We start from the raw sequence: 27102 nt of genomic DNA, 5'->3' as shown, positions 1-27102 counted from the left end.
AAGTGCCTGACCTGGAGAAACATGAAGAAATCTCTATTGGGTAGTGAATATTTAGTTGCCATATCTTGAAATGAAAGGAGCTGTCCTCCAGGATCAAATACATCTTTGACCGCCATTATACCTTGCCTTTTCCATCTATCATATCCTACTTCTGACATTCCTGGGTCGAAGCCTGGGTTTCCCCATAATGTATCATATTTTGTATTCTGATAGTTGCGGCCCAATTTTTTGTTAATGGATAGCCAAGCAGAATATGTATCTTTAAACAATATATTCTCTAGTATTTGCTGTGGGATTTTAGTTCTAGGGACATGAAGCAGGCCTGCTAGTGAGTATGGTGAGGCTATGTCTCCCTCTAGAGCCCTGTGTGTGTATGCATCAGAACCCTGAAACCAATCTAGTATATACCTCATATGAACCGCTTGACTGAAGGCCTGAACATTTGGTATTCCTAACCCCCCATCCGCTTTTTTAAGATATGTTTTGTGCCTGGAAATGCGTGGTTTTTTTCCCTGCCACAGAAAGGAGAAGAATATTTTATTAATTTTTTGTAAGTCAGTTCTGGATAGCCTAATTGGTAGCATCTGAATGCTATATGAGAGTTTTGGGAATGCGATAACCTGTATGACCACCGCCCTTCCCAGTAATGATATCGGTAGCGATTTCCAAATCCCCAGCAGTCTCTCCAATTCCCCAATGATGGGTGAGTAGTTTATTTTATATATATCACTAATATTTCCTGGGACATTTATGCCTAAATATTTAATGGCCTTAGTATTCAGCTTAAAGGGGGCTATAACATGTCGCGGAATCTCTACCACCTGGGGTCCCAATACTTGCAGTATTTCTGATTTATGGTAATTTATCTTATAACCCGCGAACGATCCAAATTCATTAATGCATGTCTTAATGGCCGGTAGGGATTCAGATAGCTGGGATACGAATAGCAGCATATCATCTGCGAAGAGGCTAACTTTTAACTCTGTGTTTCCCACTGCGATCCCCTTAAAACTCTGATTTGCCCTAAGTGCTATTGCCAGTGGTTCCAGGGCCATTGCGAATAAAAGTGGGGACAACGGGCATCCCTGCCTCGTCCCCTTTTGGATCAGGAAAGGGAGCGAGACATATCCATTGCATGCCACTTGTGTGTAAGGTGAGGTGTATAGGGAACTTATCAGTTGTATGAAGGTCTGTGGGAATCCAAATCTAGTCAGGGTTTCGTATAAATGGTCCCAGGTGACCAGGTCAAACGCCTTTTCGGCGTCCATGGATATTATGACCTGATCACCTGAACCTCCTTCTTCCCTCAGCCGCTGTACCACCACCAATAACTTGCGTACATTTACCACCGAATGTCGGCCGTGTATGAACCCGGTTTGATCTTCGGAAATAATTGTAGGCAGAATGTGCTTGATTCTCTCAGAGATAATTTTAGTTAGCAACTTATAGTCAGTGTTCAATAACGAAATGGGCCTATAAGACCCCGGTTCCTCCAAGTCTCTACCCGGCTTCGGGAGTACCTTAATTACTGCAGAGTTAAAGTACAGCGGCAGTTGCTGTCCCGTGAGTATGGCATTAAAAACTGCAGTCAGATTTTCACTTATCCTAGGTTTTAGAATCTTATAAAACTCCCCTGAGTAACCATCTGGCCCAGGGGCCTTAAGGGGTTTTAACTTAGTTATTGCCTGTGCCACTTCCTCCGCTGTTATGGGTGCCATGATTCGTTCCGCCGCAGCTGTGGAGATCTGGGGCATGGAGACCGAGCTCCAAAATTTATTTTTTCCCTCTTGATTTAATTCTCCCTGTGAGTAAAGTTTGGAATAGAATCCCCTCAGGACCTCAAGTATATCTGGCCCCCTGTGTACCCTATCCCCCCCTAGTGTATGCAAAGTTTTAATGTGTGCAGATGTCCTTGTGCCTCTTATCAAGTTGGACAACAGGCGTCCGTTTTTGTTACCGTGTCGGTAGAATTGAAAATTAGTGTTATTTATACTGGACAGGGTCTGAGATTCTAGTAACGCATCAAACTGTGTCTTTGCCTGCATGTAATTATTTTTGTGTGTCATGGTAGGGGATGCACTGTAAGTGGCATAAGCAGAAGTCAATAACTCTTGGGCTTTAAACAAATCTGCCGTCCTTTCCTTACGATATTTATTAACATATGAAATAATTTCTCCTCTAAGTACTGCCTTGGCCGCTTGCCATTTTAACAGTGGGTCTACATTGTGCTCCCCATTATTATGTTGGTACTCCATCCACTTGGCCTCCAGGGCGTCTCTGAACGTCTTTGACGATGCTAGGTACGAGGGGAACCGCCATTGGCGGTGTTTCCCGACATCCAGCTCCGTCTCCAGCAGTATCCAAATCATGGAATGGTCCGATAAACATATCGGTTCCATTCCCGCTTCTAGTAAACGCCCACAGAGGCCAGCAGACAACAGCATGTAGTCAATTCGTGACAGTGAGCCATGAGCTGCAGAGATACAGGAATAATCTCTGTCAGTTGGATGAAGTAATCTCCAGCTATCAACCACCTGCAGTTGTGATGAAATCTCCCCTATGCCTATTGCAGGATTAGTGTGTTTCCGTTTAGGTGTAGAGGATCTATCTAGTGAGGGTTTAGCTACTATATTAAAATCCCCCCCCAAAATTAAACGTGAGTCTGCATAAGGGTATAATTTTGTCAATATGCTGGCAAAGAATTTTTTAGAGTAGGTATTGGGTGCGTATATATTACATATTATAAACTGCTCCCCCTGAATTGTCATTTCTACTAGTATATAGCGTCCCTCCGGGTCTTTAATGGTTTTGGTAACCTCCGCTCCCAATGCCCTCCGCGACAATATCGCCACCCCCCTAGCTTTTGAATTGAAGGAAGCATATGCTTCGACCTTGAATCCCATTGCTCCCAGTTTTTCATGTTCACCATCGGTAAGATGCGTTTCTTGTAACATTACAATGTCTGCTTTTTGCTTTTTAAGGTATAACAGCAGTTTCTTCCTTTTTATCGGGGAATTGATCCCTCCCACGTTCCAAGAACACAATTTCACATTAGACATCACAATTTACTACAAGAATATTCCCTACTAAAGATGCACTTGGCCCTGAGTCCCACCCCCCCATCCCCCCCCTAAACAGACCACAAAAAAACATTCCCGCAACTTTCCCATCCCTCCACCCCCCTCCCCCCTGACCCCAAGAACTATCCCCGGAGAGTAAAATCACTCTCATACTGTGCATACTGATTTTTACATCTCTAGCAGCGAAGGGCGAGCCCCAACATCGTGGCTCCTCCCCTCCCAACATCCTTCTAATGGCTATCGCCTTACCTCCGTCTATCGCTACGCACCCTGGTTGACTAGATCCAACCAATCTCCCGGGTTGCGTAGTCGGGTCGGCACCCCTAATATTAATACCAAAATTTTATAACATCTAATTCACGTTCCCCTTCATATCTTATGTAAACCTTATATAACTCGTACTTAACAGTTTCTACATCCTAAAGTACTTAAGTGGGTATAAAGGCCTCAGGCTATAATGGTTCCATTTATATTAACTTCTTGGGAATTACTGTTAAATATCAACCCCAAAAAACCTTTGTGGCTATTGCGTGGGTCATTTTGCTCCGCGTATATTTCTCACGGCTGAGCAGAGTCTGCATACTCCATCCGGAGGTATGCCCTGGCATCAGCTGCTGTAGAAAAGTCCTTGAAGGAGTCCCCTTCGAACACCCTAAGGCGGGCGGGATATAACAGGGCAAACTTCCTTTTATCCGCAATAAGCCTTGAGCAAATGCTGGTAAATTCTTTCCGCGCCCTGGTCACCTCCGCCGAATAGTCTTGAAATAAGTGCAGCTTGTGACCTTCCCACTGCAATGATTTTAGCTTACGTGAGGCTGTCCATAAAGTTTCCTTGTGTAAATAATTAAGGCATTTAAATATGGTGACTCTTGGTCTCACGTTTGTCCCCTCCTTTTCAGGCCCTAGCCTATGGGCTCTTTCTATCACCATATCCATGCATTCTTGTTCCACTCCCAGCAGGGATGGCAGGGTGTTGCGAACAAAGTGATGCAGTGCTGAACCTCTGACCGTCTCTGGGAGTCCCACTAGTCTGAGATTCGATCTCCTTGATCTATTTTCAAGGTCGTCGACCTTATTGGTTAAAGCATATACAGATTTTTGCAATTCAGCATTGTGGGTTTTCAGCTCTTGTACGTCATGAAATGTTGCCCCAATCTGTACCTCATTCTGTGACACTCTCTGTGTAAGTTGTGTCATATGGCCTTTCAGGTCAGCAAAGCTTAGGTTAAATGCCTCCACTTGCTCCTTAAACATAGGTGCTATTGTTGCTTTAATAGCCTTCATCATCCCCCTGTATGCCCCAGCATTTATGTCCTCCTCTTCCCCACTGCCTGTGTCATGCACCAGACAATCAGGGGTGTTTTGGTAATCAGTGATAGGGGAGTGTGGGGTGTCCGGTACCTGTTTTAGTTGTGGCTGATACTGGTACTGTTGCAGCTGAATGGGTGCCCGTTTCCCTTCTGTCTGCGTTTCATTAGTTTGTTGCTGCTGCTGGGCTTTCTGTCCGGGCGCTGTCTGCTTCTTAGCAGGGACCGCAGCAGCCGGGGGAGAAGGCGCGGCCGCCATTTTGGATGCCGGTGTCTGCGGCTTCACTGATGTGCGGCGGGTCTGGCGCTGAGGCATGGGAGGTAAGAACCGCTCCCTTCCCTTCCCGCTGGCTTCCTGCACGGTCTGCCGCTAGTGTGAGGCTGCGGGGAGCGCGATCCGGCGGGTTAGGGGTGCCGCCCTCCTCGCCGACCACGGAGCTCTCTCCTCACGCGGCCGTCCTGCTTGAAGCCGGAACCGGATCAGGTACAATCTCTTATGTGGAACAGTAGGCAATTGTTGAGCATACATAGCTTAGACATGAAATGTCATTTGGATGGCTTTACTTACTGACAAACTATACTGTAAAGCTTATAATTTCTGACTCCAATAATAAAAGATAGTGCTTTGTTACTCATGTTTTTGGTAGAGATTCACCTTGAATTTTTATTAGACAAAAGATTTAAAAATGTATTGTGTTACTTACCATCTGTCCAGATGGAAAATGGATGGTTTTTGGCCCCATTTTTCCAATGAGTTTATTAAAAAGTTTCATATTTGCAAAAGTGCCTCTAGTCATCACAGCATCATTGCCTCTGCGAGCCCCATATGAATTAAATTCACGGGGTACCAGGCTACAGGGAAAACAAGGTTATACTGTAAATGCATAAAAGGGTGAACAAGCAATAAAATATCAAACAATACTGAGCTGGGCAAGCAACAGGGTTGCAAATACATTGCATAATGCAGACAACTCACTTCTTCTGAGTCAAGTACTTAGCAGCTGGGCTTGTACGAGGGATGCTTCCTGCAGGGGAAATGTGGTCAGTAGTAATGGAATCCTCTAGATAAAGTAACACATGAGCTTTCTCAATTGGCTGAAGTGATGTTGGGACCTTTTCCTAGAATAAATGCAGAAAAATGACAATAGACTGTAAGCTCCTTGGAGCAGGGCCCTTTTCCCTCCTGTTATCACAGCACTCTACTCTCGCACTTCAATTACAGATCTATTAATCAGCGACCATCTATACCCACATCTCCTCTTACTTGTGCTCCTTTATCTATACAAATGACAACCTGCCCCTGGGAGCATGCGAACAACTCTGTGCTCCGTTTTAATTTTACAGTTACGGTTATGTTTAGTTTGGTTTACTCTGTATTGTTCTAATGTGTGCCACATGTACAGCGCTGCAAAACAGCCTATAAACAAAATGTAATAACAGTAATAATGTAGAAGAGGTCCACAAATTCTCAGTTAATCACTCAAAGCTTAAGATAGATATGGGAGAAAAATCATAATGCAAATTATCTACGTAATAAGAAATATTCCAATATATAAAAACATTATAGAACATAAATAGATCTAAAATTCCAAATGTCAATAACAGTGCTTTAATTCCAATATTTTTTTTATTAGTTTATTGTATAGCTCATTTCAGGAAGAACGGAACACACACGCAGGGCAGAGAAAACCATAGTACTCACTAGTTTATTTAAAAAAGGGGGGCTTCTGATATAGGTAGATCTCTGATCCCATGGGAATAAAGTGCTTTCCGGTGCATCCAGGAGGTTCCACCGTGTATTCTGCTTCTGTAAAAAGAACATAAAAGCTTAAGTAGGAGCCAATGTACACCGCACAGCTTGCGTGTGTGTGCACAAGATTATGTATATACGGATGGATAAATAAATATATAAATAAATAAAAAGGGGAGCTTCATAGTGCAATAATTTTATTGTAAATAAAAAAATGTAACATTAAAAAAATCCCCTCTAAATTGTGGACATGTACCACACTATACTTCAGTGTGGGTTTAAGCACCACATGATATTATAAACAATGAGATCTGGCCATTCTCTTTTTTTTTTTTTATTACAATAAAAAGTTATTCACTATGAAGCACCCCTATTGTTTCCTTTTTCCAAGACCTTTGCTGGTCCCCACAGGACTCTGGCAGATCAGGTTATACCTCTATCTTGACTTTCAGATCTTTGAACATGGACGGTATAACAAGATGTTCCTCTACTTGTAAAACCTCCTCACGGCTGGGCCAAATGTCCCGTAAGAAGATCTTCTCTCCCTTAGCATTCTCCCCTAAAAGAGAGAGAAAAGGTACACATCAAGGGCTATACTATGAAGTTAATCACTCTACACACCTAATAGTATTCAACAGACATGATGAAGCGCAATTAACAAAATATAACAGTCAGCCAAAACTACAAGTCACTTCACTGGAAAAGCGCAAGACACTCACCGGTTTAGAGAAACAGCAATATAGGGAGTATCCATATTAGCAGCTCATTTTTTTATGTGTTCAAAACAGAGATAATTTTGCAATTTTAGCCTGATGGCCATTATTGGGCTATCCAACTATAGAATTTTACATAAATGTTACTATGCTCTCCCCCTCTTGTTTTTTTTTTTTTTTTTGAGAGTCAAATTACTTGACAACGGGAGGTATCTGCCCTCTGATGCATGGGTGAAGTGCACCCAAACAGAAGATAACATAAGTCGCACTCCACTGTGAACAAATATAGAATTTTTGTATGTACCAATAAATCCCTTTCGCAAACACACAGTATAACACTCTGGTATAGGTGATAAAGCTGGCTCCTCCCCCTCACTATACCTGGCCTTCATTTCGATTAACCAAGCCCAAGTGCAGACAGAGAGCAGAGACAACAAAGGAAGGAAAGAAGGAGAGAAAAAGGAGAAGGAACCTACCAGTAAAGGTGCAAACACTGAAACAGCAAGCAACTGCTACAACAAACTGACAAGCTGCAGACAACTAATATGCAGCTGTAAGCCAAAAGAAAACAATGCAATAAAGGAACAGTGCTGGGAAAGCATGCAGTGTTCCCTATGGATTTGGAAAAAGGGATTTATCAGTAAATAACAAAATCCTGTTATCTCTTTCATCCACAGAGACAGTCCAAAGCACAGGTTCCAGGTGGGAACGAGATAAGAACCTGTAGGACCCTATGACCAACCCTGAGTCAGTGGTTGCAAATAAAGCAACACTGTGGCCTGAATAGCTACATAGCTGAGAAGCAAAAGATCCAGGCAAGGCAGCCACACGGAATGCATAGAAAAATCAGAAACAGAACTAGGCAAAGGCCATCAACTGGCTACAGAAGGCATCAAAGAACCAGAAACATCCACTTGGAAAGGGTATTTGGAAAAATAGGTCAGCCCTGTCTGAAAGCATTATAGAGCACAAACAAGAAATTAGTCTTGCGCATGGAAGCAGTATAAGAAAACATCAATTTGAAGAACACAAAGCATATCCAGATACGGGGAAAACACATTATCAAACAGGAACCACATTGGTTTAAATAATGTCAAAGGCACAGCACACCATTGGCCAAATGTCTGAAAGTGTGATGCCCAGCCCGATCATCAGGAAAAAGGGGAGAGATAAATTAAAAACCAACAGCATAACTGTCTTCAGGACAACAGTAGAGATTAACTAAGGCTAATGGTTCAAGTGTGAGATCTCATTGACCATAGAACCAAAAGGTGATTGGGCTCTAAAAATTCCTTGCTAAAAGATAATGGATAAAGCAGCAACCTGCATAGACCATCCATTCACTCCCACCCGGAGAACAAAAGAAGATGGGACAGCCGGAAGGAGGTAGCCGAGAACCACGGCAATCACACAAATAACTGAAGCCTTCCAATTGCAATCCTAGCTTACAGCAGACACCTGCTGCGTGACTAGAAACATAAGGAATCAGTTTCCAGGACACCCTTGTGCTGCAGGAATGTGGCTCGAATAATGAAACCTCGAAATAAAGATGCTATAATATGAGGAATACAAATAAAAAACGACAGGCCTTGTGTGAGAATATTCAAGTGCCATGTTCTGCTAAACTAACAGGTGCCAGTAAAAGGACTTCTGTGGACTTTCATTTCATGTGGGTAAGCCTCCAGGAGCACAGACACCTAGGAGAAACTTTCGCATAAGAATAGATGTCTGCCAGGGGTGTAACTATAGCACCGCAGCCCCCGCCACCGCGGGGGGGCGCTGTGCATGTGGGGGCGCCGGGGGCTGCGGTGCTATAGTTACCCCCCCCCCCAATCCCCCGCAGACTTACGTAACTCGCTGGTCCCGGCGGCTCCGTTCTTCTGATGAGGACCACCACAAAATGGCCGCCCCCATATAGCACACTGTTCTCTGAAACTGTCTGCTGTATGGGGGCGGCAATTTTGTGGTGGTCCTCAGCAGAAGAACGGAGCCGTCGGGACCAGCGCGATAGGTAAGACTGTGGGGGGGGGGGGTTTAGCATGGGCGGCGGGGGGGTGCTTGACGGGCGGGGGGTGGGTATGGGCGCCCCCCCCCCTAACGGCGGGGGGGCGCCCAAAACGTAGCTACGCCACTGATGTCTGCTTAATACCTACAGTCTTCTTATGATAGTATTGTGATGTTGGATGAACCAGAAAGCATGAACATATTTTCTCTGCCCATAAGCAAACGCAAATCATAGCGCACTACTTGGAATACACCTGCAAACAACTGCTATGAGGACCAAGGACTGGATGAATATACAGCAACAAATTTTGGGCCAAGGACCCCAACCTCCAGGACAGGAAGAACTAAAAAAACAGACAAGGAAGCCATGTACACATTTAATATTGCAACTGTCACTAGATTTGGTTTACGGAAGCTGTACAGGTAGCAGGGTTGGAAAAAAAAAGTTAAAAAAATAAATACAAATTTTTGTTTTGTTTAAAAATTATATATATAAATTTTCAAAGAAACGCACAAACACAAAAAAAGGAGTTAAGCATTAGCACTGGATAAGTCACTGGTATTAAACCTTTTGGATAAAAATTTGAGATGCCTTCGGATTCCAGTCTGTTACAAAGCTTCAAAAGAACTAAACCAGTGGTTCCTGGGGTATGCTGTAGACTGGTTGGGTGTATTTGAAAATAATATTGGTAATGGCAGAAGAAGTCTCCTGAGTATATACCCTGACACATCACACAACATACACATTTATAATCTCCATAAAGAACTTACCCAACGCATCTGTTTGCAGATCTATGTTCACAGTGCCTGCTAAAGCATAGGCAACAACTAGAGGTGGAGAAGCCAGGTAATTGGCACGGATACAGCTACATCTGCTGCCCTCAAAGTGCTTGGTTCCAGAGAAAATTCCACAAGCCACCAGGTCCCCCTGAAAACAAATAAGTTGAATACATCTAATACTGCTTGTGTCCAGATTTAGCACGGTACTCTTGAAACAAAAATTATGTCAGTATACCTCTTTAATAGCAGTGACGATTTCCTCAGGTAAAGGATTGATGTTCCCGACACATCTCGAGCATCCATAGCCAATAATGTCAAACCTAGATTTAAAGCCAATATATATTTTACAATGTTCATAATCAAAATACTATACATTGCAGTTAATTTCAAATGTGCCAACCCTTTGTGGAAAAGACTAGAAAATAATGAACTACAGTACATTTTAAGATTTATCTCCATCAGGTCTATAGTATGTCAAAAGACCAAAGTGTTAACTAAATTAACATTGAATGGCTTGCATACAATTATTTTATTTCAAAACATTTGTTTATTGAAGCATTACATAAGATTACATCCGAAATATATTCTGTGTGTACAGAAGTACATATTGTGAGAAATTACTATATAATAAAGTTTACCCAATTAACATTTTTGCTATGGTAATACTCAATCACTTTAAGTGAAGCAAATGTAGAAAGTAAACCCAGATCTATGACTATCTACACCAGTGATGGCTAACCTTGCCACTTCAGCTGTTGTTGAACTAAGCATCCCAGCACGCCCTGAATCAATTTTAGCATAGCCAAATTGTAAAAATGTAGCAGGGCATGCTGAGATGTGTAGTTCAACAATAGCTGGAGTGTCAAGGTTAGCCATCACGGATCTACACCCTCATCATCATTTTCTTCATATATGGAAATTACACTGACAGCAAACTCAATATTAGCAGCAGGTCATTCATTGGTGAGTGAAATTGGGGGTCTTGTTCATAGACTCAAATTTCGTACCACAATGTATTCTTAAAACCGTTCTACATCTGTTCTTTTAGTGGTTGAGATAGTTTCTATATAACTATCCCATGATTTAAAATGTATCAGTAAATTTCTCTTTGTAACATTCCAAAAATATAAAAACAATATTCCCAGGAAGAGTGAAAATAGAGGGGCTGTGGGCTGTATCCACATCCAAATTATATTTTTTTAACCCACAGATATCATCATCATCAATAATTTTCTAATTCCTTGTGCAGGGCTAACATTATTTACAAAACCTATTACCTGATCTTTTGTCCTTTTGTAGTTATTAATGTATATATATCATCACACAAACGTTGGACATCAAGTAGAGAACACAGTACTGATCAATCCATACTTTGGGGCAACATGATTAAAATAAAAATCAATGTATTAAAAATAAGAGGGCAAAGTACAAACAAGTATAATACATTCAATTAAAAGTCATTACAAAAGGTGGAAAAAAGCTTATTTAAAAAACAATAAATAAATTTTTGGTCTTACCTGTTAAATCCACAGACCTAATTATACCCCATGAGTTAACGTCTTGAGTGCAGTGGAAGAGGCTTGAGGATTGACTTTTCAAGAGCCAACCCATCAAAGCCAGACAAGGAAGGCCCGTGTAAAAGACACGGCCCTGTGTTAACAGATCTGACCAAAGAGGAAGTCACCATGGTAGAGCGAAGGACAGGCCAAGAAGATTCGCATACCATGGCAGTTTCAATCAGTTGAGGGCAATGAGATCAGACATGTCTTCCAACTGCAGTTTCTGAAAGACTATCTGCAGCAGAGCAATTGGAGGAAAAAGATAAACCATCTGGAAGGGCTATGGATCCGACATGGCGTCAAAATAGAAACCCCCCATGATCTTTGATGGCCCTGTAGAGAGGAAGCTTGTAATTGTGGTGGGAGGAATAGGTTGATTTGAGGATGGCCCCAGTGAACCACCAGCCGAATGTAGAGAGCTGAGTGGTCATCCTGCCTGCTGAGGAAGTCTGCTTCCCAATTCTGAAGCCTCGGAATGTAAACTGTGGAAAAAGTCAGAAGAAACCGCTCTGAAAATGTGTGTCACCTCCAGCATACCCACCATTAGACCATTGTATCTTCATCTAATGTCACAGAAAACAATGCTGTCCTGTTATGGCTCCCCAGCCTAGGAGGCTGGAGTCCATAGTTGGAATGACCCAATCCAGGGCAATGAACGCATGACAATTGTTCAGGCGTGAAGTATGAAGCCATAAACAGAAGAGAGGAAAGCATATGAGATTTAAGTTGAAGAGGAGCATTATTCCAATTGCAGTGGCCTGAAATGGAACCAAGCAAATTCCACCAATGTTGTCATGTTGCTAAGTAGAAGGTGTAGGTGTGTGTGTGTGTGTGTGTGTGTGTGTGTGTGTGTGTGTGTGTGTGTGTGTGTGTGTGTGTGTGTGGTAAGGAAGTTCGGGTACATTGGAAATCTTCGCCATATGAAACCCCCGGGTAGTAGGTCTATACTTATATCAATGGCTCATCAGAGTATGTTGAATGTCAATGGCTGAGGCAAATCTAGAGGAGGTCCATCTGCTCCACTTATTCAAATAGGGAGCAAGAAAACCCCTGGATCTGTAAGTGAATCTCTCATGTCCCGATAACTCATTTACCAGGGCTCTCCAGTTGTAAATATTCGGAGCAGAGGTATCGAACCACTTCCTCGCAATGAGGACTTTAGCTAAGGCAGTCAGACAATATAAATATTTATATATTGAGGGAGAAAGGGATTCCTCAAAGTCTAGAGCAAACATACAGCACTTAGGGTCAATGGGAGGAAGAGAGGGCTCAGTAGTAGTTATATCTGTCCAGACCGCCTCCCAGAAGGCACATATCTGTGGACAAGACCATAACATATGCCAAAAATCAGCGTTTGATGAGGAGCATCTAGGACAGGTGTGTTCAGGCCTAAGCCCTGCCCTATGCATGGACACTGGGGAGCGGTAGGCCCTATGCAGTACATAAAACAAGATTTGCTTGTACTTCGTGCATGGGGTTGTAAATTTGACCGAGCCAAGTATCTGTATCCATTGCTCCCCATCCAGGACCCCAATGTTAGGTTCCCACTTTGCTGTAAGAGAGTCAAGAAACACCCATTACCTTCATGAACATGAAAGGAGCAGTAGAGAGGCTGAAAGGTAATGCAGGGAACTGGTAATGCTACTTGTGAATAGCGAAGGAAACTTGCTGTATGTCCAAGGAGGACATGTAGTCGTTCTGGTAGGAGTGCCTATAAAATACACCGCAAGGACTCCATGCAGAACCTCAAAACCCAAAGGAAACGGTTTAGAGTTTGAAGATTCAGAATAATTCGGAATGAGTAGTCAGGCTTTGGAACTAGGGAAAAGGTTGTAATAAACTCCAGCAAAAGCCCTGCTGGCATCTACAGACCTATCGAAAATCACTGTGGATGGATGCAACCCTTGAAACAAAGGGAGTAACCCTCAGAGACAATGTTCAAGATCTAAGTCGCTGATGTGCTGTCTGCCCAGACGTCACCCAGACGTCAGCAAAGTGCAAGAGACGACAGCTCAATCTGGAAACAGCGAGGGGGGAAATCAAACAATCAGGCTGCAGGTTTTTCTGGATGTTTGGGAGTCTGGCAATGGCCTGACCAAGACTGGTCACCCTTAGTCTTCTGTGGTTAGAGGAGGGGGGGATGGATACAAGAAGAGGGTTGACCTCTCGCCCTTGCCGACGACGAAAATAATGAAACCTTGCCGTTCTTGTTTTAGGAGCAGCCGATGGCAAAAAGGCAGTTTAGGTCCAAAAAGAACTTCCAATGAGAATGAAAGTCTCCAAGGCCTTCCTTCTTGGATTTGCTGTTAGTGTCCAGGAACAAATCTACAAGGCGCGTCTTGCCGTGACCAAGGAAGTGGAGACCTTGGAAGCAAAAGTACAGAGTATATTGATGCCTCTTCCAAGTAGAAATCTGCCTTCTGAATATTATTCAAACTCCATGAGGTCAGATCTTCTACAACTTGAGCCCAGGCCCAAGATACCCAAGCTGAGGCAAAGCAAGAAGTGCTGCACTCATGTTGGAGTACATAAACTTTAGGAATTGCTCCAATTTCTGATCGGTAGGCTCTTTCAAAGGAGTCACAACCGGAATGGGAAGAGTGGTGGACCTTTACAGACACGCAATGTATGCATCTACAAGAGGACAGAAGTCAGAAATAAAATGGATGAGACCACGCTTTCTGGAAGAGGTCTTCCAGCTGCGAAGATGGAGGAAATGCAGCAGGTTCCATCTTGCATTTAAACATCAAAATGTGTGAAGTAGGCTGGGGATCGGACATAATTTGCAAGACTTCCCTGACAGCCTTATCCAAAGCACCCACCCATGCCAGTTTCCTATATTCATCCAGAGACTGAGATTCTCTGCTTCAAGAGTCCGGAGACTCTTTTGTTTGTCCTGTGAAAACTCCTGACTTAGAATCCTCTGAAGGGACCAGAGGAACTTCAGGTATACCAAGGGTCTAGTGCTTCACAGATGTCCCCAGTGCCTGTTGCAATATACAAGTGAACTGGATGAGCACCGGGACCAAGCTGATTCAGATGGAGGCGACCAGTTGGGCAGTGAGATCCTGCATGGCCAGGGTTAGGAAAGCAGCCCAGTCCAGTTCTGCCAGAGTGGAGTGCCCCGCCATGGGGGAAGAAGGCACATATACAGAGCAATAGTCTCAAAGGCCATCATGGTCCTGAGACAAGCAGGAAAAATTTCCTTACAGGAAGTACAAGTATAGGTGTGCGGCCCAGTAGTTCCCTTTCTCGTGTGGGAGGCATTGGATGAACCCTTGGAAGGTATGATTAACTCTGTGAGGACAAGCAGGAAGAAAAGCATGCATACATACAATGAAATAAGAATAGGATAGGTTTTGAGGTAACAATATGGTTTCAAAAAAGTGCAGAATAGATGGGCAAAATGGTTCTTATCTGCTGTCAAATTCCATGTTGCAAATTCTATGACACAGAATGTGGCCCTTTGTCTGTTAGTTTCCCTGAAATCTCATACTCACCCAAGCTTATTTAAGAAAGGCAGCACTCCACTTGCAGTGAGGTAATGTGTAACCATACCACTTCCAGGAGATAGGCTTGTCTTAATGTATGGCTTCACCTTGAGTCCAGCTTCCACAGCCTTCTTAGCTAAGAGACCTGTGAGAAATGCAGCTACATGTAAACTGTGTAGATAAACTAGTCACCTTTATATTGACCTTGAAGTCAGTATAATTTTTTTCAAAAATAGTGCAATTAAGTACAAGCAACCAATAAGAAAAAATTTATTTTCTTTCACTGCATCATTGCACTAGACCAGTGGTTCCCAACCTTTTTTCTCTCCCGTACCCCTTGATTAGGCTTTTCATTGATAAGTACCCCCCTCCTCTCATGAAATATGGACAGTTCTTAGCGGTATGCGGATCCTTTTGCATGTCCTTATATTAGGGAGGAGTGGAGGAGTAGTATACAGCAAGGAATCATGTCCTTCTGTGTCTAGACACTGGTTGTGTATTATCTCCAGGATTCCCGCTAACACCAGTAGGATTAATGCCGCTGCTTCCTCCACCTTTGTCAGTGCTGGGCAGATGACTGCTGATGTCTGAGGGCAGCATGGGAAGCTCCCAGTGGATTGCTGGTCAGGCATATGACACACATGGTTTGTCTCCATGGCAATGGGTCTTCTTCAGCCATCAAAAGATCTTTTCATCGTCCGCCATTACCAATATTATTTTCAAGTACCCCCAACTGGTCTGCAGAGTACCCCCAGGGGTACTAGTACCCCAGGTTGGGAACCACTGCACTAGACTGATCAAAGTAAGTTAACTAATTAAATCAGTTACGGGTAATCTAGTACATGTTACAAAATGAAAGCAATTTTAATGACTGTGTTAGGTTAGTCCACAAATTTATTTTATAGGCTAGTCTAGTCTTAAACCATGATACCCCTAGTAGTATCGGTATATTTTCCACAACACCCCTAAGACAAAACACTTTATGCATTTGAAGAAAAAAAATTAAAATGAAATTGTGCCTACTTGCCAATCTTAGCTTCATTTACGTGGTGGTGAATAGTTGAGCTTTTTATAGTCCACATGTAGCCAACTAGCACTGCATTTGCTTATCACATTGACCATAATTAATTTGATTTAATTAAATTGACCCCAATTTAGTTTTAAATTACCCCAAACCAAGGCCCCCCCTGCAAGAAATGTGCAACATCAGAGTGCCTATGCACACAGCTTTGGAACCACTGAGCTAGTCTTTTTGTGGCAAGACATCACTTTTGACTACATAAACTAGTACAATGAATCTAGTACAATTAAATATTGTTTTTGGCTATTGAAATTACAAAATAAATTAGATTATAACATTTTTTACGTCTGAATCCTTTGTTCAGGCAACCAGAACTTATAACCTATTTCTTTATTACTGGGAGAGGGTATAAAATAGGGCATGCATGTTCTATTTATATGCATTACCTTAATATAACTCCTAGGGTATAGTGTTAAAATAAGGATAGGGTTTGCAATCTTTCCAGTTTTCAACATACAAAGAGGAGACCAATTGTGGGAAAAGGGGTGTAAGTTACTGTTGTATTTTTTTTTTAACCCCTTCATGACAGAGCCAGTTTGTGCCTTCATGACAGAGCCCTTTTTTTCAAATCTGACATGTCTCACTTAAGTGGGGATAACTTTTTTTTGCTTTTACTTATCCCAGTGATTTTGAGATTGTTTTCTCGTGACACATTGTACTTCAAGTTAGTGGTAAATTTTGGTCGATACAGTCTGTGTTTTTTTGTGAAAAATACCAAAATATCGTGAAAAAATGGAAAATTTAGCAATATGCAAAATGTCACATTTTCTGCTTGTGAGACAAATAATCATACCACTCAAAATAGTTAATAACTAACAAAGACCATATGTCTACTTTATGTTGCAATCATTATTTCAACTTCCTTTTAATTTTTTTGGACACTAGGAGGCTTCAGATATGACTAGCAAATTCTCAAATTTTCAAGAAAATTTCAAACACTGATTTTTTTAGGGACCAGTTCAGTTCTGATGTGACTTTGAGGGACTTGTATGTGAGACACCCCCATAAATGATGCCATTTCAAAAACTGCACCCCTCACAGTATTCAAAACAGCATTTTGGAAGTTTGTTAACCCTTTAGGTGTTTCACAGGAATTAAAACAAAGTGTAGGTGAAATTTCAAAATTTCTTTTTTTTTGCAGAGTTTCAATTTTAATACATTTTTCTAACGAATACAGTAGATTTTACTAGAGAAATGTGACTAAAAATTGATTCCCCCAATTCTTTTGTTTTCAAAAATATCCTATATGTGGCCCTAGTGTGCACGTTGACCAAACCACAGGCTTCATAATAGAAGGAGCACCTACTTGATTTTGGAGCCTCCTTTTTATGAGATTTTTTTTTAGGCACCATGTAGGTTTCTAGGCACCATAAGTGCTAAAAGTTAGGAACCTCCCCCACAAGTCACCCCATTTTGCAATCTACACCCCTCAGGGAATTCATCTAGGGGTATAGTGTACATTTCAAACCCCCAGGGGTTTCACCAATTTTGGTACAACTGGGATGTGAAAATGGAAAATTACATTTTTTTACACAAACATGCAGTTCTGGCTCAAAATTTTTCATTTTCACAAGGAATGAAGGAGACAAAGCACCCCAAAATCTGTGCCCCAATTTCTCCCGAGTACGGCAATGCCTCACATGTGACCAAAAAATACCAGTTGGGCGCATGGCAGGACTCAGAAGGGAAGGAGTGATTTTTGGATTTTGCAGCACAGATTTTGGTGGAATAAATGGTGGGTGCTATGTTGCACCAATACAGTGGAACCCCCCCCACAAGTCACCCCATTTTGCAAAGTACACCCCTCAGGGAATTCATCTAGGGGTATAGTGTACATTTCAAACCCCCAGGGGTTTCACCAATTTTGGTACAACTGGGCAGTGAAAATGAAAAATTACATTTTTTTACACAAAAATGCAGTTCTGGCTCAAAATTTTTTATTTTCACAAGGAATGAAGGAGACAAAGCACCCCAAAATCTGTGCCCCAATTTCTCCCGAGTACGGCAATGCCTCACATGTGACCAAAAAATACCAGTTGGGCGCATGGCAGGACTCAGAAGGGAAGGAGTGATTTTTGGATTTGGCAGCACAGATTTTGGTGGAATGAATGGTGGGTGCCATGTTGCATTAGCAAGACTCCCAAAGCACCAATACAGTGGAACCCCCCCACAAGTCACCCCATTTTGCAAAGTACACCCCTCAGGGAATTCATCTAGGGGTATAGTGTACATTTCAAACCCCCAGGGGTTTCACCAATTTTGATACAACTGGGCAGTGAAAATGAAAAATTACATTTTTTTACACAAAAATGCAGTTCTGGCTCAACATTTTTCATTTTCACAAGGAATGAAGGAGACAAAGCACCCCAAAATCTGTGCCCCAATTTCTCCCGAGTACGGCAATGCCTCACATGTGACCAAAACATACCAGTTGGGCGCATGGCAGGACTCAGAAGGGAAGGAGTGATTTTTGGATTTGGCAGCACAGATTTTGGTGGAATGAATGGTGGGTGCCATGTTGCATTAGCAAGACTCCCAAAGCACCAATACAGTGGAACCCCCCCACAAGTCACCCCATTTTGCAAAGTACACCCCTCAGGGAATTCATCTAGGGGTATAGTGTACATTTCAAACCCCCAGGGGTTTCACCAATTTTGATACAACTGGGCAGTGAAAATGAAAAATTACATTTTTTTACACAAAAATGCAGTTCTGGCTCAAAATTTTTCATTTTCACAAGGAATGAAGGAGACAAAGCACCCCAAAATCTGTGCCCCAATTTCTCCCGAGTACGGCAATGCCTCACATGTGACCAAAAAATACCAGTTGGGCGCATGGCAGGACTCAGAAGGGAAGGAGTGATTTTTGGATTTGGCAGCACAGATTTTGGTGGAATGAATGGTGGGTGCCATGTTGCATTAGCAAGACTCCCAAAGCACCAATACAGTGGAACCCCCCCACAAGTCACCCCATTTTGCAAAGTACACCCCTCAGGGAATTCATCTAGGGGTATAGTGTACATTTCAAACCCCCAGGGGTTTCACCAATTTTGATACAACTGGGCAGTGAAAATGAAAAATTACATTTTTTTACACAAAAATGCAGTTCTGGCTCAAAATTTTTCATTTTCACAAGGAATGAAGGAGACAAAGCACCCCAAAATCTGTGCCCCAATTTCTCCCGAGTACGGCAATGCCTCACATGTGACCAAAAAATACCAGTTGGGCGCATGGCAGGACTCAGAAGGGAAGGAGTGATTTTTGGATTTGGCAGCACAGATTTTGGTGGAATGAATGGTGGGTGCCATGTTGCATTAGCAAGACTCCCAAAGCACCAATACAGTGGAACCCCCCCACAAGTCACCCCATTTTGCAAAGTACACCCCTCAGGGAATTCATCTAGGGGTATAGTGTACATTTCAAACCCCCAGGGGTTTCACCAATTTTGATACAACTGGGCAGTGAAAATGAAATATTACATTTTTTTACACAAAAATGCAGTTCTGGCTCAAAATTTTTCATTTTCACAAGGAATGAAGGAGACAAAGCACCCCAAAATCTGTGCCCCAATTTCTCCCGAGTACGGCAATGCCTCACATGTGACCAAAAAAAAATACCAGTTGGGCGCATGGCAGGACTCAGAAGGGAAGGAGTGATTTTTGGATTTGGCAGCACAGATTTTGGTGGAATGAATGGTGGGTGCCATGTTGCATTAGCAAGACTCCCAAAGCACCAATACAGTGGAACCCCCCCACAAGTCACCCCATTTTGCAAAGTACACCCCTCAGGGAATTCATCTAGGGGTATAGTGTACATTTCAAACCCCCAGGGGTTTCACCAATTTTGATACAACTGGGCAGTGAAAATGAAAAATTACATTTTTTTACACAAAAATGCAGTTCTGGCTCAAAAATTTTCATTTTCACAAGGAATGAAGGAGACAAAGCACCCCAAAATCTGTGCCCCAATTTCTCCCGAGTACGGCAATGCCTCACATGTGACCAAAAAATACCAGTTGGGCGCATGGCAGGACTCAGAAGGGAAGGAGTGATTTTTGGATTTGGCAGCACAGATTTTGGTGGAATGAATGGTGGGTGCCATGTTGCATTAGCAAGACTCCCAAAGCACCAATACAGTGGAACCCCCCCACAAGTCACCCCATTTTGCAAAGTACACCCCTCAGGGAATTCATCTAGGGGTATAGTGTACATTTCAAACCCCCAGGGGTTTCACCAATTTTGGTACAACTGGGCTGTGAAAATGAAAAATTACATTTTTTTACACAAAAATGTACTTCTGGCTCAAAATTTTTCATTTTCACAAGGAATGAAGGAGACAAAGCACCCCAAAATCTGTACCCCCATTTCTCCAGAGTACGGCAATGCCTCACATGTGACCAAAAAATACCAGTTGGGTGCATGGCAGGACTCAGAAGGGAAGGAGTGATTTTTGGATTTTGGAGCACAGATTTTGGTGGAATGAATGGTGGGTGCTATGTTGCATTACCAATACAGTGGAACCCCCCCACAAGTGACCCCATTTTGCAAACTACACTCCTCAGGGAATTCATCTAGGGGTATAGTGTACATTTCAAACCCCCAGGGGTTTCACCAATTTTGGTACAACTGGGCTGTGAAAATGAAAAAATACATTTTTTTACACAAAAATGTACTTCTGGCTCAAAATTTTTCATTTTCACAAGGAATGAAGGAGACAAAGCACCCCAAAATCTGTGCCCTCATTTCTCCAGAGTACGGCAATGCCTCACATGTGACCAAAAAATACCAGTTGGGTGCATGGCAGGACTCAGAAGGGAAGGAGTGATTTTTGGATTTTGGAGCACAGATTTTGGTGGAATGAATGGTGGGTGCTATGTTGCATTACCAATACAGTGGAACCCCCCCACAAGTGACCCCATTTTGCAAACTACACCCCTCAGGGAATTCATCTAGGGGTATAGTGTACATTTCAAACCCCCAGGGGTTTCACCAATTTTGATACAACTGGGTAGTGAAAATGAAAAATTACATTTTTTACACAAAAATGCAGTTCTGGCTCAAAATTTGTCATTTTCACAAGGAATGAAGGAGACAAAGCACCCCAAAATCTGTGCCCCAATTTCTCCAGAGTACGGCAATGCCTCACATGTGACCAAAAAATACCAGTTGGGTGCATGATAGGACTCAGAAGGGAAGGAGTGATTTTTGGATTTTGCAGCTCAGATTCTGGTGGAATGAATGGTGGGTGCTATGTGGCATTAGCAAGACCCCCGAAGCACGGTGAAATGATGAACCTAATAATCCATAGATGTGTGGTATATTTTGAAACACTCCTTTATACATAGGCCGGGTTTGTCGGGGCAAGTTTCACAGTGGAAAATAGTTTCCTTTCTTATTCCCTTTTTATAGCAAACTTTGCACCTTTTTTGTGTCCTGCCCTTTCTTGCAGTGGAGGGGATTTCGTTGGGAAAATGCTGCCCTGGTACAATACGGGGGCCAGTACTAGAAGTACTGGGGCCCTCTGCCTGCTGGTTCCCAAATATTAGGCCCTTTATGACTTCCTCTTGAAAGTGCATAAATGTCCCCCTCTGGCCGGTAGAACGGAATAGCACGTAAGCGTTATACAGTGCCATCTGGATGATATACACGGCCAGCTTCTTGTACCAGATATTTGTTTTCCGCAGGGCACTGTACGGCTTCAGTACCTGATCTGAAAGATCCACTCCGCCCATGTACTTATTGTAATCTAGGATACAATTTGGTTTTGAGGTGTGGGTACTGGTACCTCGTACAGGGATGGAGGTGGTACTGTCTCCATGAATTGTTGTCAGTATAAGGACATCCCTCTTGTCCTTATATTTGACCAACAACATATTTTCGGTGCATATTCCCCTGCTTTCACCCCTTCTCATTACTTGGGCAATGTGCGTTTTTGGGAGGCCTCTTTGGTTCTTACGCACAGTACCGCAAGCTGCTGTACCTCTTGAACCAAGGGCCTTAAACAGGGGGATGCTGGTGTAAAAGTTATCCACATAGAGGTGATAACCCTTATCCAGGAAGGGGTGCATTAAATCCCAGACAATTTTTCCACTAACACCTACGAGGGAGGGGGGGCATTCTGGCGGTTCAATTCTTGAATCCTTCCCTTCATATACCCTAAACTTGTGGGTGTACCCTGTGGTGCTTTCACACAGCTTATACATTTTTATGCCATACCTTGCCCTCTTACTGGGAAGGTACTGGCGGAATTTAACCCTTCCTTTAAAATGTATAAGGGACTCGTCGATGCTAATACATTTATCAGGGATGTATAGCTCTGCAAATTTGGCACTGAAATGATCAATGACCGGCCTGACTTTGAATAGCCTGTCAAAGGTGGGATCATCTCTGGGTGGGCACTGTGCATTATCGGTGTAATGTATAAATTTATGGATTGCCTCAAAACGAGTCCGAGTCATGGCCATACGGTAAAATGGGGTGCTGTACAGAACATCTGTACTCCAATATTGCCTAATTTGTGGCTTTTTTACTATGCCCATATGAAACACCAGACCCCAAAACGTCATCATCTCTACTGCATCTACAGGGGTCCACCTAGCAAATGATGACGTGGGGTTTTGAGCAATAAACTGCTGGGCATATAAATTAGTTTGGTCCACCATTAAATTTATAAAATCATCAGAGAAAAATAATTTGAAAAAGTCAATTTCTCTGAGACCTGTGGAATCAAATTGGATTCCTGGCATGGCCAAAAACTCAGGAACCTGGGGCTCAAAATTGTCTGGTGGTGGGGTCCATACGAGATCAATTATTGGGGGGGGGGTCTCAGCTGCTCTACGGGGGCGTCTTTGAGGGGGTCCCTCATCACCAGAGGAGGAAGAGGAGCTTAAGACGAATCCTTCAAATTCCCCGCTTGCCTCACTGGCTGTGTCAGAATCAGAAGCAAGCATGGCATATGCCTCCTCCACTGAATACATTCTTCTGGATGACTGGGATGACATTTGGGATGACATTTGGGATGACATTTTTATTTTTGTGTTACTGGTAGTGAAATGTTTCAACACGTGTATAGTGTAGGGGGGGTACAAACTTTATTTCAACCCGGGGGGTATGTAGTGTGTTGTGTGTATGTAGTGCAGAACAAAAAAAATACTTTATACAAAAAAAAAAAAATTGAAGGGGTTAAAAAAAAAAAAAATTGAAGGGGTTAAAAAAAAAAAAAATTGAAGGGGTTAAAAAAACAAAAAAAAAGGTCCTGCGCCAAAAATTGAGCACAGATGTTGGTCAGTAACGTCTGTCACTGAACAGCGCTCAAAGGCAACAGGAATTTGATCAAAAAAAAAAAAAATAGATCAACCCTGTGCCGAAAAAGCTGATCAGTGATGTACGTCACTGATCAGCGCACAGTGGCCACAGGACACCCACAAAATCACAGTGTGTGTAAAAAAAAAATTAAAAAAAGACCACACAGCACCCACAAAAAAAAAAAAAAGGTGATCAGTGATGCGACACTGATTACCAGTGAGGGGCAGCAGGTGCACAACCTTTGGTGCAACTGGCAGCAACTGACAGGTATATATAAAAAAAAAAAACCTCTGCGCCCCCAAAAAGTTGCTGATCACCTCAGATATAGTGATCAGCACAAAAGGCGGGGGTAGCAGACACAAAATATACACTCTCTATCACTCTCTGTCACTATCTCTCTCTATCTCTCACTATCTATCACTATCTATCACTATCTATCACTATCTATCACTATCTATCACACTGCAGCAGCAGCACTGACAGTTATATGTATAAAAAAAAACCTGCACCCCCAAAAAGGGGGGGTAGCAGACACAAAATATACACTCTCTATCACTCTCTGTCACTATCTCTCTCTATCTCTCTATCTCTCACTATCTATCACTATCTATCACTATCTATCACTATGACACTGCAGCAGCAGCACTGACAGTTATATATATAAAAAAAAAACCTGCACCCCCAAAAAGGGGGGGTAGCAGACACAAATCTCTCTATCTCTCACTATCTATCACTATCTCTCACTATCTCTCACTATCTATCACTATGACACTGCAGCAGCAGCGACAGTTATTTATATATAAAAAACCCCTGCACCCCCAAAAAGGGGGGGTAGCAGACACAAAATATAGCTCTCTCTGTCACTATCTCTCTATCTCTCTCTATCTCTCTCTCTCTATCTCTCTATCTCTCTATCACACTGCAGCAGCAGCAGGAAGTCAGATCCAGGAAGCGTCCAGCACGCTACAAGCAGTGATCAAGTGATCAGGTAAGGTATTTGCAAGGATCAGGTAAGTATTAGCAAGGATCAGGTCAGTATCACGACAGATAGGCACGGTGACCGCTCTGCACGCTACTCCAGACCGGAATGGCGTCTGCAGCGCAGTCACCGTTAGTTTAAATGTCGCGCCTTGGCTGTGATTGGTCCGTGGGTCCCACGGACCAATCACAGCCTTGGGGGCAGGTGGGGTGAGGGTGGGGTGAGGTGTCATCGTCACCGATGACCCCCTCATGCCCCCTGACGCCCGGCGGTGATTGACACCTGTGTTACCAAGCGTCTGATTCGCTGGTAACACAGGAAACCGCTATGAATGGCTGTTCACACTGAACAGCCAATCACAGCGATCGCCGACGGGGGGGCGACATCGCAGCCCCCCCTGGGCATGCAGGGACATGTCTGCTGTCAGGGACAGCAGACATCGTCCCTCTGTCACTGCGTCTCGAGACGCAGTGACAGTTTAAAGTCATGACGTATATATACGTCATGTGTCGGGAAGTACTTCCCGGCCATGACGTATATATACGTCAAATGTCGTGAAGGGGTTAAATTGAGTAACACACAACTACAAAAATAACTTTTAAAATGTACAGCTGCACATACAAAGAAAACAAAATACCAATCCAGTACACAAAATACCTAGTTACCTCATACATACAGAATATATATTCAAAAAAATGTCACAAGGTCCGATGTTTCGGGGTGAACATACCCCTTTTTCAAAAGTCGGACCTTGTGTCATTTTTTTGAATATATATTCTTTTGCACCAGACTCCTAGTGTTGCATTTTTTTGTTCCGGTGCCAGCTGCAGACCCACACACGGGGCCTTATTCTAGTTCACTCTGACAAAATAATTCTTTGATGGACAAAACCATGTGCACTGCAGGGGGGCAGATGTAAAATGGGCAGAGAGAATTTGATTTGGGTGAGTTATTTTGTTTCTGTGCAGGGTAAATACTGGCTGCTTTATTTTTACACTGCAATATAGATCTCACTTTGAAGGAAAACCCCACCCAAATCTAATTCTCTCTGCACAAGTTACATCTGCCCCACCTGCAGTGCACATGGTTTTGTCCATCTAAGAAGGAATTTGCCAGAAGGAGTGAACCAGAATAAGGCCCACGGTCCAATGTATATACTCACGCTGCCTAGCAGCACCGGAAAGATTAAGAATATCACAGAAGCAGGGATTCAGCAACGTTTCGATTTGTATTCAAATTGTCATCAGGCATCTGCCGTGACCACCCTTTCCCTTCAAAACCAGCATACACTTGCACAAAGCTCTACCTATACAACACTAACTTAATTCACCATAAGATGAGCCAGTGTGCTGTGCAACTTCTATTTTCATTACCTGCAGTTAGCATGACAGAGGGGTTACAGTTGTTGGTACAGCTGATCACAGCCGTGGTAAGGACACAGCCATGTGACAATAGATATTCTGCATTTCCATATGTCACAGCAACCTCTATTTTTTGCTTTTCTGCTGGAATTTGGAATCCTCTCAAACCAACCTGAAAATACAAATAAAAACATAAATAAGAAATTAGACTGTTAGCTCCCTGTCTCTCAACAATTCACCAGGAATACAAACTTATTACCCAACACAGTAGAAATAATTATTTTATGCTAAAAATTAACAGCACTGAATATACCAGCAATCATTTTAGGAGTCCCAATCATCTATATCGTGTCTGATTTTGTGTGTCTAAAACACTGTCATCTGTTGGCAGCGAGTGAAACTACATCTTTATCTCTCACACATGCACAAACAGGCAATCACAAAGTACTGTAGCAGACTAGCTTTCAAAGCATTTGCTTTGAGCGGGCTTACTAGTAGTGTATATATGTCCAAACACATCTCAGATTGTTGACTCAATCTTATTTACAGTTGAAAAAACTAACATTATCCAATGTGTCAGTGCCAATTTCACATTTTACTCCTTTACTGTGGTAATGTCTGGTCTTACTAAAGAATTTAGTCTGGCATGCAAAGCAAGTGGGTTTGAAATTTTGAGAGTCCTTGTGACTCCCCTTAGATGCTTAAATTCTTACAAAACGTTGTTTTGATTCACTGGCTAAATTATGGAGAAATCAGATCCACTAATGCCAAATCCCACTGAATGGGCAAGGTAACTATAGTTTGTCCATCAGCAAACAACCAATTAAAGTGGGTTTCTGCTGCTCACATTGCAAATGCCGGGTGGCACCCAGGATTTGGACACAGGTCCATCCGGGGAGCAACCCGGCATTTGCAATGTCAATACCCCTCTCACATTGCAAAAATAACCCAGGTCAATCCCAGATCTCTGTGCGATGTGAAAGGGCCTTTCAAATTTCAGTGGTCCGGCAATACAGCATTCTGAAAAATAGAAGGGTAAATCCAGGTTGGACTTGGGTTGCTGTGCAGAGTGAACGGGTAACCCAGGTCGACCAGGTAACCCTCTCCCGCCCCCCGATGACACACCGCCACTCTGCCCCATCTGACGTCAGCGATCCGGAAATGTGCCGTGTTGTTGTGGGAAGCAAAACATAGCAAATGCCGGGTCAATCCAGTGTCCAAATCCCAGGTGCAATGGGACAATAAGCCAGGTCACTAACGTCAGGCAGCGGTGGGGAGTCAAGTCATTGGGGGTGGGGGAGGAGGCAGTGCTTGGAGAGCTACCAAAACCCAGGGTACTCTGCACAGCAAGCAGGGTCTGACTCAGGATTAATCCTTTTTTTTTCTGGGGTCGGAATGGCTGGTTAAAATTATGCTTTCAATTATAGTAGTAAAGAACGCCTACCCCTAACTGGTAGCTTTTATTTGCTTCCATCACCAATACCCCATCTACAAATCCCCAAAACTAAAAGTAGCGCAGCTTCACACTTCCCAGTGTATATACTCAAACTGTTTAACGTACTAAGAAAATAAAGAGGTAGTGCAAAGGGCCTCACTGTAGCTCCAATAGAGATTTCCTAACCTCAAGAGTTTGGTTGCGGTGTAGGCACAGCAGCATTAAGCTGCTGCAGTGAGATTCCCAAAGAGCTGACTGG

The 27102-nt window shown here is 42.9% G+C and overlaps 1 protein-coding gene across 1 annotated transcript in view; it reads right to left on the bottom strand.

The window, feature by feature from the left end:
* Positions 1-27102, bottom strand: part of IREB2 (iron responsive element binding protein 2) — a 62361-nt gene that overhangs the window by 10839 nt on the left and 24420 nt on the right. Inside the window, exons 13-20 of the mRNA XM_083183124.1 lie at positions 25421-25580; positions 14694-14829; positions 9870-9954; positions 9626-9782; positions 6572-6696; positions 6090-6194; positions 5364-5506; positions 5092-5239 (exon numbers count right to left, since the gene is read on the bottom strand). Coding sequence (XP_083039250.1) covers positions 5092-5239; positions 5364-5506; positions 6090-6194; positions 6572-6696; positions 9626-9782; positions 9870-9954; positions 14694-14829; positions 25421-25580 — 1059 coding nt within the window. The remainder of the gene's footprint in view (positions 1-5091; positions 5240-5363; positions 5507-6089; positions 6195-6571; positions 6697-9625; positions 9783-9869; positions 9955-14693; positions 14830-25420; positions 25581-27102) is intronic.

This window comes from Crinia signifera, chromosome 4 (assembly GCF_055691185.1).
Source record: "Crinia signifera chromosome 4, ASM5569118v1, whole genome shotgun sequence".
In the NCBI taxonomy this organism is placed as follows: Eukaryota; Metazoa; Chordata; class Amphibia; order Anura; family Myobatrachidae; genus Crinia; species Crinia signifera.
The sequence above is the reverse complement of the archived record's forward strand: the minus strand, read 5'-3'. Positions and strand labels throughout refer to the sequence as shown.